Source organism: Danio rerio, chromosome 4, assembly GCF_052040795.2.
Source record: "Danio rerio strain M-AB ecotype USA chromosome 4, GRCz13ab, whole genome shotgun sequence".
NCBI lineage: Eukaryota > Metazoa > Chordata > Actinopteri > Cypriniformes > Danionidae > Danio > Danio rerio.
In genome coordinates, this window is record NC_141024.2 from 8,160,001 (window position 1) to 8,173,744 (window position 13,744).

The window sequence follows — 13,744 nt, forward strand, 5'->3', positions numbered from 1 at the left end:
CTATTGGTGCTCTGGAAGAGAACAATTTGCTTTGGAGAGAAGAATGCTTTAAAATGATTTCAAACACTTCCTACCATAAGATGCTTTCCTGGTCCAAAACATTATTGCTTTCTTTTCACTATTTGGTAAAATGTAAGTGTTTGATTCACATATTAGAAACACAAAACAAGCATGCATTTTGTCCTTTCTGGAGCTTTGTGACTTAGGTTTCTTCATCACTCCAAAAATAAAGCGTCTTTGACGCAGTGCAATAGGTTTTCCCTTTGTCTTCACCAGAAGAAATTAAGTCAAACTGGTTTGGCAAGAGACGAGTAACTGCTGACAGAATTATCATTTTCATTATCATTCATTATTTCCTAATAAATCCATCTGGAATCTAAAGCAAAACATATTTATCACAAAAAAAAAAAAAACACTATTTATATTTTTAGGACTTTTTAAAAATAGTCTCAGCAGGGCTAATTCAGTGCTCAGAAAACATTTCTCATCATTAAAATCCATAATAACATGGCTCAACAACTTTTCATGAAATCAGTGATACATTATTCCAGACATCTGTCATAAGAACAGCATGTATTTCTAAAAATATAAGCATTTTCTGCATATTATGATCAATTTAATGTGTCATTGCGCAATAAAAGCGTTTATTTCTCAACCTCAGACTTCAGGAAGGTGATATACACCTATTTAAAACTCTCACCACAACAACAACTCGGTGTTTGACAGCCACGTCATAGCTTAAACAGACTGAATCATCCTCATGCGTATTGCTTTAAACACAAAGTCTGATTTATTCCTCTTGAACACCATGATCTCACAGCCATTCATGGCAAAGGAGAAACTTCATGTCGTGTTGCTATGCAGCCCGGTTGCTACGTAGATGTCCCATCATGCCCTACAATATACTCAAACAAAAGAGATACACGGCATATTACGAAACACAAGACAGTGATTCATTTGCTTCAGAGGTAAAATGCTAATTCATTGAGGAGTGAGCGCAAAAACACGCTGGAGGATAAACACCATGCTTTAATGTTCTTAAATACAGTGGAGGTCAAAATTAGAGAAAATCCTACAATTTAGTGATGAAAGGAAGTTTATTTTGCAAGTCAGAGGCCCCGTCCACACCAACACGGGTACATTCTATGAGGTTTCGCAGTTTGTCCACGCGTAAATGAAGTGTCGTGTGACTGAAACTGAAACTTTTTAAAAACTTCGGCCAGGGTGAAGATTTTCTGAAACTCCTCATGATGTCAGCATGTGTGATGTTTTCTCCTTTCTGATTGGCCAACACAGCTGGGTTCACACCAAATGCACAAGACGAGATGGAGGAAAATTCTGCATATCCGCGAGACGGTAATCCACCTCTGTTGTCACGTTTGCATGGATTTGTATTCAATTTATTCATGAAAATGTTGAACTCTCTGTTTGGTGTGAACCTAGCATAAAACTCTCCGTTTGTTTGTTCGGCATTCCCATAACATGCATCACAGTACCTTTCAGTATTTTCATGTGGACAGAGATTTTTTTGAAAACAAAATCAGGCAATACTCCATTTTTTTAAAACCCCTGTGTACATGTGGACATGGCCTGATGGGAAACAATGTTGGACATCATACTGGGAAACAATAAATTAAGGCCCAGTCCCAATTTTACCCCTTCCTCGTACCCCTACCATTCTTGTGCACAGATGAACATGGCTACAGTGTAAATGCACAGTACAGTTAGGAGCTTATTGCCACATTATATTGTTATGATAAGGTTATTGTTGGCTTCTGTGATTTCCTGAAGGTAAAAACCAAAAAATAATGCAACTGGAATAACAGCAGGTGCCGTCGCCGATCTCATATGAGGTAAGAGCTTGCGACAAAATAACACATTGAAAACACACTACTTTTACACTTGCCTACTCGTGAGGTGAGCATTTTTGGTTTGTTTTATGTTTCCAGATATTTGAATGTTTTGTTTTGAATGATTCAATTTCACTGTTACTCTAAACTGTTTTTATATCTGTGCCTTTTTTTGTGTAAAGCGCTTTCAGAATTAAGTTTTAAAGGCGCTACTTGAAAATAAATTGTTATTATTATTATTATTATATGAAGACGTGTACGGGTGTTGTAGTGCTTTCCCATATCCTAGGGGTAAATTTGAAGCCCTTACCCTTCACACTTTAGGCCAGGGTGTCAAACTCAGTTCCTGGAGGGCCGAAGCCCTGCACAGTTTAGTTCCAACCCTGCTCCAACACACTTACCTGAAGGTTTCAAACAAGCCTGAAGGACTCAATTAGTTTGATCAGGTGTGTTTAATTAGGGTTGGAACTAAACTGTGCAGAGCTGCGCCCCTTTTGGAACTGAGTTTGACACCTGTGCTTTAGGCTCTATTTTGATGATCCAGGCGCAAAGTCCAAGCATTAAGGGGCGTGTCAGAATCCACTTTTACTATAGTATCAATGGAAAAATCCACTTTGTGCCATGGTGCATGGTCTAACAGGGTTGAGCTTATTATCGTAATGAGTTATAGGTGTGTTTTGAGAATAAACCAATCAGAGTCTCATCTCCCATTCCCTTTAAGAGTTATTTGCGTCGCTCCAAGGCATATGCTATTTACATGGCGGACTTTGTAAGTGGAAAAACTAAATGCTTCACTAGCAATAAAACAGTTAAACAGAGCATCTACAGCGTGAGAATGAGCGATGAGCCTCCTCATTCTTCCACTTTCACTCTCACGGATAGAGAAACGTGTTGTACGCACAGACATCTACTAGCCTATAAATAATTCATTTTGTTTGTTAAGCGCAAAGATTTGTTTCAAAACTATTCCCAAATTCAGTTCTAATTTGCAGCAAACAAATAAACGAACAATAATAACAAAGTGTGTTAAAAACTGAGTTATATCCTAATACACATGCTGTGCCCCATATAGTCTAAAACCTGACAGGTGGGCAAATCTAAGCTTGTTTATAATAAAACAAATATAAATATGCAGATAATAAATAATACTGCTAATAATAAGAACATTATACAAAAGCAAATAGTCATGAATAAACTGAAAAAGCCCCCCGAGATGAATGCGGCATGTAAGTTTGTTTTTTATATTTATGTAGGCTAGAAAATAATATTTTTTGTAAAATTTTAATCCTTTAATTCTTTTTCATTTGTAAAGATATTTGTGTATTGCTGTCCATCCTGTGTGTATTAAGCAATGTTTAAGCGAGGCGCACAAACTAATGCGCTCTGTGCTGGACTTTAGACCTCCTCTTAGCTGGTCTATTAAGCGGACTATTTTAGTTCCTCAAAATAGCAACGCGTCAGCAATGCGCCTTAACACACCTCCTTTTTTAGACCAGAAGGCGTATGGGCGCACATATGAGCGCAAATGCATTTGCTATTTAAACAGCGTGCTGCAAAATGTCAAAATGACTCGTGCGCCAAGCTGAACTGCATCGTGCCTTGCGCCGGGAGTATGATAGGGCCCCATGTTTCAAGACCCAGGGCAAAAGGGTAGGGGTACAAAATAATATTGGGATTGGGCCTAAAAGTGGTGCCAAATCAGTAAAGGTGGATGTGAAGTGTCATGGTTTGCTGGAGTTTTTTTCTACAGTAAAACATTGGCTTCTTAAAAAGCTTCATAAATTATCTTAATTTATTGTCAAGAGACATGTGTGTTAATTCAGTTTTTTTCTATTAATACAGTTTTTTGACATTTAAAGCACTGAAAGCCTTTGACTTACATTTTTTGAATAACTAAAGGTCCCAGTTTAAAGGAATATTTACCCAAAAATATTAATTACCCAATAAATTACTCCCCCTCAGGCCACTCTCAGTGATTATGACTTTCTATTTTCAGAGGAACACAGTCGGAGAAGTTTAAAATTTTCTTTTAATTTTAACCTTCCAAAACTGCATAAATCTGTTGTACAATTAACCCACACAACGCCAGAAGGTAACGTGCATGTCTTATGAAGAGGATCAATGTGTTTATGGCAACACAAATATTTCACATTTTTTAATTATTACTCAAATCAACAACCTCGGCAGCTGCTGAACGCACATTCTAGACACCATCTTGGCTGACTTCTGACTCCATTTACCACCATATTTGACAAACAAGAAACTATTTGGCTCTTAAAAAGCTGCGTCTAGTGACCGGTGTAAGTCTGCTGAAGGCTCCCTGACCCACCTCTTTTGGACGTGCCCAAAACTTTATAATTTCGGGTGTGACATAATTAAATGGTTTTCTGGTATGGTTTTACCTTGACACTTGAGCCAGAAATTGCTGTATTTGGATACTCTAGATCTTTGCTGGATCACAATGTGTATATAAGCACCATCATTTATGGAATGATTATTGCTAAGAGTGTCATCCTAAAACTGTGGAAATCAGATTCTGTTCCTCAATTTAAGACATGGTTAACTTATCTCACTCAAATATTGCACATGGAAAGAGTCTGATATGGAATTATTGATAATCTTGCTAAGTTTTATAATATATGGCAACCATTTCTTGATCACCTGGACCAATATAATGCGGATTCTGAACAGCAGTGTAATGCTTAATATGCTCACTACCCCTATTGACTGTCTTTTTGTATTTTCATAGAAACCGTTTATATGCCCTAATTGTTTTTTTAATAATAACTTAATTTTGTTATTTTTTTATTTTCTTTTATCTATTTTCCTTTATTTTAATTATTTTAATTATCATTATCATTACTTCTCTTTGTATTTTCATGCTTATTCCTTGTATTTTTATTATTGTTGTGTTGTTTGTTAATTATTGAAAATGTAAAACTAATAAAAACACTTGTTAAAAAAAAAATAAATAAAAAGCTGCGTCTTGTGTCATTCACAGCTATCGGAAATCAGAGATTATACTTACAAAATATATAGATTTGTTCATTCATTTTCTTTTTGGCTTAGTCTCTTTATTAATCAGGGGTTGCCACAGTGGAACGAACCGGCAACTTATCCAGCATATGTTTTACGCTGTGGATGTCCTTCCAGCTGCAACCCATCACTGGGAAACATCCACACACACACTCATTAACACACATACACTATGGTCAATTTAGCCAACCTAATTCACCTATATCACATGTCATACCTACGGCTTGAGGTTGAGCAAACTACGGGGTAAGTTTCATAATTTTTATCACTCCATTTAGAGGAAAAAATAATCTTTAATGTTCAACTAATGGTCTGACAATGTTCATATTGAATGGTGAGTAAATTAACAGGAAAATCTGTCCTTTAAAACCTTATAAATAAAAATATATATAAATAAATAAATAAAAAAAAATAAAAAAAAGAGTCTGAAGTGTTGAAACTGACCAGTGAGGCTCTGCGTGAGCGTCGGCTGAGGGGTTGATCAAACGGTGGACTGCTCAGCTGTAGCTTTTCCAGGTAGCCGTCAGGAATCCTGATATCAGCAGGCAAAGACAAGCGTTTGTTCAGATCCTGAGAATCAAAACACAAAAGGCGCATATGCAATTAGGTCAGTCACATGGGACAACATTAGCACGCTTCTTATCAAAGCAGAAATCAGATTAATAATTGATGTTCGGTGACTTATTTTCATATGGTATACATGTGTGTCATCTTAAAGCATCGTGTGAGTGTGTGTGTTTTAAATAAGATAGCATGACTTCATAAAGCCATTCTCAAAGCAAAGCATTAGCATCTTCCATAAATAGCCCTCCATCACGCTTTGAATTCCCTCCATTTACATTCTCTCTCTCTCTCTCTCTCTCTCTACCTACAGGCTACATTTAAAGAATCTGCAAGACTATATATGATTACATTGGGCCACAAAAACATATAAAACATAAATTAAAAACTCTTCCTTTCTTTTTGACATTTTATAACATCAGCATTAGTAAAAACAAACATTACTAATGTTAAGCAGAGAAAGTTTATGCATTTCTGAAACGAAATAATGTGAAAATCACTAATGAATTTGAGAAAAAAAGAAAATTGTAAGCAAAACATCTACTGTACACTGAAGGAAATGACCTTTTGGTGTAGTAAAATTTATTAAATTTACTTTCATAATTTTTTAAATTGTAATATTTTCCAGGATAACTAGAATTTTCCAAGTAAATATTCAATATTTACACATTCAATTGATATAATAAGAAAAGGAATGGAAAGAGTTGAATATTAATATTTATTCAGTCATTCATTCATTCATTCATTCATTCATTTTCCTTCGGCTTAGTCTTTATTTCAGAGGTTGCCACAGCAGCATGAACCACCAACTATTCTAGCATATGTTTTACATAGTGGATGCCCTTTCAGCCATTTAGCCACAACCCAGTACAGGGTAACTCCCATACACACTCATTCACATAACACACACACACACACTCACGCACACACGCACGCACGCACGCGCGCGCATGCAAACTCCACACAGAAATGCTACCTGGCTCAGCCGGGACTCGAACTAGTGGCCTACTTGCTTTGAGGCGACATTGCTAACCATTGAGCCACCGTGCCTCATTAATATTCATATAGTTGCAACATTTAAATATTTTCTTATTATTGCAAACCCACTAATATTATGAACATTTTAATAATGAATATGTTGTAAAGGATGTGTGGAGGAGAATATTTTGAAAATAAAAGCAATCTTAGGTGTATAAATTAGAGAAGAAGACTTGTTCGAGTTTAATCATCATTGGTTTGAAGATTAAGAAGGGTTTTGAGTAAGTGTCTTTAGTTTTGAGGTTAAAATCTTGACGAAGAGTAGCACTCATGCTTAGCGTCTTGGCATATTTATTATCAGTAATAATGTTTGACAATTCACTCATAAAGTCATAGCTATGCTAACACTAGCTCTGAGATACCTTTTAAAGTAAATTTGCTCTTGGGTTCAATTTGCTTAAAACAAAATGAAATAACAAATTCCAAGTCAATGGTAGGCATGGGACAATACCCGTTTTCAGGGTATACCGCGGTTCGGAAAAGTCAAGGTTTTAAAACTGCCAAAACTTTCTGCTGTACTGTTCCTAAGGTATGTGTAAGATTTTTTATTTACGTTTTTCTTTTTAGTTTCATAAGACAACAGTATCACCAGCAGAAAAGATTTCCGAAGATGTCATTTTAAATTGTAAAGATATCTGTGTTTTTGAAACTAAGGAAGACAGCAGAAGTCACCGATAATTACAATACTGTCGAACCGGGATATTTTTATCCAAGGTTATCATACCATAAAAATCTTATACCGGCCCAGTAGAAAAATGTGGGTCCTAATTAAACAAGTTATGCCAGATGTAGCAAAATTGGAACTAACAATATTTATTGAAATTAATAAAAGCATTGTTCCAAGACGTTGACAAGTTAATTGTACCTGATTTAAGATGGTAAAATTTACTTGAAATGTATCAGTGCAAATTATTAAGAGGATTTTTAAAAATTAAATCTTAAGAGTTTTTTTCAGTGTAGACGTATTTAAAAGAAAACCAAAAGAACATACAATTGATTATACAAATGTGTATGAAAAAACACAATTTAAATATGTCCTTGTTAATCATATATATGTATATAAAACACATACAGAAAATAGATCATATATTTTGGCATACATATATTATTTATGAAAATAAATATATCCATTTAACGCATTTCATTTGACAAGAGGATTTGTTCTGCTGCCTTTTATTAACAAAAACATGTCATTTGTAATATAATATATAGTTTAAGAATTATAATTTATTAAGAAGTAATATAACTTATCTTTAAGCATATACTATTTATGATAATAAAAATAACATCCATTTAAAGTGTTTTATTTTACTAGAGAATTTGTTATGATGCCTTTGATTTACAAAAACTTCATTTACTAATGTTTCGATTCTGGTTCAGCGCTATAAGGTTCGTTATTAATCCTGTAAATATATGACTATTCATCCATTTCATTCCTTTTTCAAATGATGTTTCTATTTGTTTTTATTTGTACGTTGCTGCAGTAACTCGGTGTATACAGCAGGGGGCAAAAGAAGACAGACGACCGGCAGCGAGATTGAGGAACACATGGCCAAATAACTAGTTTGAACTGAGGTTTGCAATTAAAAGCCCAGAATAAGCAGCTTTAAATGCTTCATGTAGCCAGAGAGTGACGTGCATGTCTTGATGTAGTCAGCTTAATTCTGATTTTTCCAAGAGTTTTTTTTCTTCGTTTTAAATCCTCAAAAACAATAGCATTTACACCCTTCTCTATAACACTGCAATGAAGAAAACACATAGCTAAATTAAAAAACGAGGAAAAAAAGGAGTGAAGGGAAAAAAAGAGAGACATGCTATATTTTCTTTCAAATTATTGTGTGCCTACCTTTAATATTAAACGGTGCCAGAGGGACACAGGTGTATATGATTTGAAAAAAAAAATTACTGATAACTGTTTTGATATTTTTTATTTATTTATGATTTGAAAAATAAATAGTGATATTTCTGCCCAATTACATTCTCAGGTAACCAGAACAGCTTTGATGTTTAATACATAATAACCAAGGAGTGTAATTTTAGACCAATCATGTTCCACAGTGGGCGGAGCTATGCAGTGCATAAACCAAAACATCCTGTTACTTGTTGCAGCTGCAACTGGTTAGGATAGAAACTAGCTGTCTTGTGTAATGCCTAGTTTAAGCTTTACAAATGAGGTTAATAAATTACTTTTAAAGGTGAGACTACAGAAAAGGCAGTTTATTTTAAGCACTTGTCACTTTTTGTGCTTTTTGGTCATCCCTAAAATGTTTTCTTTGTTTTTTTTTGGTCAGATTAAATAAAAACATCCTACATTGAATTATAAATCCCCACTTTAGCAGCACTCGCATACACCCAATTATATCTATATTCTGAAATTCATAAATAATGAGAATGAATAAATATGCAACATTTAAAAATACAAAAACAATCAATATTTTTTTACAGGGTTTTACACCTCCAAAGTATACATTTTAATTAAAAAGTAAAAAAAAAAAAATTAAAGCAATTCAATTCCCCTTTTTAAACCTGGATAAAGCCATGTTTTTGCAAAGGTTTAATCTATCATGGTTGAATCTAACATGACAAATAGAAAATGTAACAAAAACCTGGCTTCATCCAGACTTTTGTGCTAGAATGTTATGCAAATAAATGCATTTGTAATTATATAATGCATCATTTGCATTCTTAGTATAGTCCATCACCAAGGCAAATATTTAATTCCCAACCTGTCTCCAATAGAGAATGTGTGACGCATTTTGAAGCGCATAAGAGTTTGTACTGTTGCCCACATTAAGACTTGTTTGCAGGAAGAATGGGACAAAGTTACACCTGAAACACTTCATCACTCTGTGTCTTCAGTCCCTAAACCTCTTTTAAGTGTTGTGAAAATGTACGTTAATAGAAAATGTATGTTATTAATTAATAGACCTTTATTGGTCCCACTATATATTAAGTGTCCTTAACTACTACTGTATGTACTTACATCAAAAAATAAATACAATGTACTTACTGTGTTCATAAAGTATTTGAGAGCACTTGTGGTGCTCTTGAGTTGAGATAGGGGTTGGGTTAGGGACAGGTTTGGTGGTGTGGGTAGGTTTAAGGTGTAAGGAATGGTCAGCAGTGTATTTACAAATGTAACTACAAAAGTTAATTACAGATGTAATTACATACAGGTATTTAATTGAGCATGAGTACACAATAAATACATGTATTTACACAATAAGTACATTGTAACTAAAACTATTAATTCATGTGTAAGTACATATTAGTTAAGGCCACTTAATATAAAGTGGGACTCCTTTATTAGTTAATAATTACTTTAACTAAACCAAGATATTTTAATGGTTAAAGTTAAAATATGGTCATGCAAAACCGCATTCTGCATTTACAAAGTTCTGGCTGTGAAAGAAGAAGATTCAGGTACTTGACTGGCCTGCCTGTAGTCCCAACCTGTCTACAATAGAGAATGTGTGGCACATTTTGATGTGCAAAATCTCTTGTACTCTTGCCCACTTTAGGAATTTTTTGCAGGAAGACTATGCCTAAATGACACCTGAAACACTTCATCACTCTGTGTTTTCAGTCCCTAAAAATCTTTTAAGTGTTTTGAAAATGTACGTTATTAGAAAATTTATGTTATTAATTACCAGAACTTTATTAATTGCTAATTACTTTAACCATTAAAAGCTCTTCGTTATTAGAAGATTAATTAAAGTTAAACATTATTAAAGTTAAAATATGACGATGCAAAACCACATTCAGCACAAATTACAAAGATCTGGCTGTGAAAGAAGAGGATACAGGTATTTAACTGGCCTCCCTGCAGTCCTAACCTGTCCCTAATAGAGAATGTGTGGCAAATTTTGAAGCGCAAAAGACCTTGCCTACCTTAACACTTGTTTGCAGAAAGAATGGGACCAAATAATACCTAAAACACTTAGTGTCACATCATTTAGTGTCCCCAGTCCCTAAAAGTCTTTTTCGTAAGAAAATTTACGTTATCTATTACCAGAAATGTATTAGTAGCTAATTACTTTAACCAGTATCTATTGGCTTTTAACAGTTAAAGTTAAAACATGGTGATAGCTATCAGATAATATTCGTTTTACCTTAATACCTATTCACCTGCAGTGTCTTAACACAAACACACACAAGCTCTCGAAAACACACAAGTTCCTCTTACACCATCAGCACCTGCTCACAAAACCTCCAGATTTCTCTTTCCATTATGGGCAGCCACTTAAGAGGAAGAAAGAAGCTGACTAATAGGACGTAGGAGAGAATGAGTAATTGTAAAAGAGAAATGAAGGAATCCCTCCACCTACCCAAGGCCACAAATAAAGTTCACGGTAAGTGATACATGGCTGCGTCTGAAGCGGGTTTAGAGCTGTTGGTTCGTTTCTGTCTTACCTCCATGGAAATGCGGCGGTGGCTTCGGGTGCGCAGACACACTCCGGTGGGAGACTGCACTTCATCTGAAGACGTTCCTGAGGCCTGATCACTCTCTCCATCCGAACCCATCTTCAGATTCTCATGAACAATGTCTGGGAGAGAAAATGAGCAATGGTTAGACGGTGAATATGAAAAACATGTGGGAAGAAAAGCTGCTGCTTAACGGTTTTACAGTGACATACAATGCAAACTAAAACATTTTTATGTATTTAAGGCACTTTCACATTATAAATGTGTCTTAACAGTACAAAAGTTGTCATTACTAAATGAACTAAAATAACTTAATTTTAGTCTTTTAAAAAAATGTAAAAAAAAAAATATATATTTTCTATAAATAGGTCATTTAATTTAAATAAAGTTTCATTTAAAAATAAATATAATAATCAGAATAATCAGAATTAAAAATCATGACTTCTACCAAAAATATCTACTGATTGTTTCTTTAAAAAAGTCAAAAACTTTAAGACCATGTTTTAATTTTCAATAATGTTAAATAAATGTTTTAAACTTTAAATATTTAACCTTTTAAATAATATTAAATAAATATATTAACCTTTAAATATAAAACTTTAATTAATATTAAATAAATAAAATAAACTTTAAATATTAAAACTTTAAATAGTATTAAATAAATAAAATAAACTTTAAATTTTAAAACTTTAAATAATATTAAATAAATATAATAAACTTAAAATGTTTAAACTTTAAATAATATTAAAATATATATTAAATATAAAAAATTTAAATATATTAAACTGTAAATATAAAACTTTAAAGTTTTTTGTACTATGAATATGTATGTACTTATACTACTTCCCTTTTGTCAATGTTATGTTTTATTGTTGTTTTAGGGATGTTTTGTCATTTATGTTTTGTTTTTGTCTTCTTGTGTTATTTTTATGTGATTGTGATTAATTGCGGGACCCCCTTGAAATTAAGATGGTACATTTCAAGGTATTAATTATACTGAATAAATACTACTAATAATAACAAATAGTAAGTACAAATTAATATTTTTAATCAAATATAATAAATAAATAAATAATAATTTATCATGCGAAACATTGGCTTAGTGGCTATGTCGCCTCACAGCAAGAAGGTCGCTGGATTAAATCCCGGCTGAGTCAGTTCGCATTTCTGTGTGGAGTTTGAATGTTTTCCTGTGTTGGTGTGGGTTTCCTCCGGGTGTTCCGGTTTCCCCCACAGTCTAAAGACATGTGCTATAGGTGAATTGAATAAACTAAAATGGTCGTAGTGTATGTGTGTGTGTGTATGGGTTGCAGCTGGAAGGGGATCAGCTGTGTAAAAACATATGAAAGCTGGATAAGTTGGCAGTTCATCCCCCTGTGGAGACCCCTGATAAATAAAAGGACTAAGTCGAAGGAAAATTAATGAATGAATAATTCATCAATTTATTATTAAGATTAATTATTATAAATAAAATTTTATAAACATTTTATATTTTAAAAAGGTTTAATTCAAGACTTAAAAAAAACAATGTTTAATATCTAAAACAGGGGTCACCAACCCAGTTCCTGGAGAGCCACCTTCCTGCACATTTCAGTTGCAACCTTGACCAAACACACCTGTTTGTAATTATCAGGTGCTGCTTTAGGTACTATTAATTGGTTCAGGTGTGTTTGATCAGGGTTGGGACTGGATTCTGCAGGAAGGTAGATCTCCAGGAACAGGGTTGTTGACCCCTGATCTAAAATAACCTCACACAAGACAAAATCAACAATAATCACATTTAAAATATCAATACATAAGAACATTTGTATAACTTGTTATTCAAATGAGCTACAAAAAAGTAATCAAACGGTATTTACAAGTGAACTTTAAATTAATTTATTGCTTTTCTAATTGTCCACGAGTGGAAATGTATCTTTGGCTTCATCACACAACTACATCAGCGTTCACATTACACATATTACAGAAAACAGCCAACACAAATACATTTAATATCACATAAATCACATTTAAAAACCCAATAAACGCTATTTTTAACTTGAGAAAGCTGAACAGTGCTGAAGCACATCACACACCACTATTAACAACATCTTGTATTTAATATCAGCTTAAAAAAAAAAGTACATCTGCAGTGCTATTTTTAACATACTGTGATTCAGGACACACTAATCTCATATATCATGTAGGATAGATAGTGATTCGGGATACATGCTAGTGTGTGTGTTGTGTGTGTATGTTTATTGAAAAAGCAGCATGTGATACTTCAATTTCACTGAAAGCCCTTATTTACCCCCTTTCCCTTTAAAAACACACACACACACACACACACACACACACACACACACACACACACACACACACACACACAAACACACACACACACACACACACACACACACACACACACACACACACACACACACACACAACACACACACACACACACACACACACACACACACACACACACACACACACACACACACACACACACACACACACACACACACACACACACACACACACACACACACACACACACACACACACACACACACACACACACACACACACAAACCTGTGTACATATAGCACTATACACACACATCAGTCTACAGTCTGTTAATAATTCTCCTGCAGTTGTTCATACTCATGAAAACCAGTCAAACATGACAGACACACACATGCTTCATTCACACTGACCTACGACACGATTCCCAAGAAAAACACACGGAAAAGCAGAAAACTGATGGGATTCGTGCCGCTCCATGTGCTCTGTGTTTATACAGCAAGTGCTGGTCTGAATGAACTATGTCCTCAACTCTTCTCTAGTA

General features: G+C 34.2%; 1 protein-coding gene across 3 annotated transcripts in view; it reads right to left on the minus strand.

The window, feature by feature from the left end:
* The window catches only part of cdk17 (cyclin dependent kinase 17), a 95,776-nt gene that overhangs the window by 17,405 nt on the left and 64,627 nt on the right, over window positions 1–13,744 (minus strand). For all 3 annotated transcript variants that reach the window (XR_015942103.1, XR_015942102.1, NM_001201357.1), the window contains 2 exon segments: window positions 10,899–11,032; window positions 5,331–5,456 (listed from right to left, as the gene is read on the minus strand). Coding sequence is in view for 1 of the 3 variants with exons in the window: in NM_001201357.1 (NP_001188286.1) it covers window positions 5,331–5,456; window positions 10,899–11,032 (260 nt within the window). In the remaining 2 variants the exon portion in view is untranslated.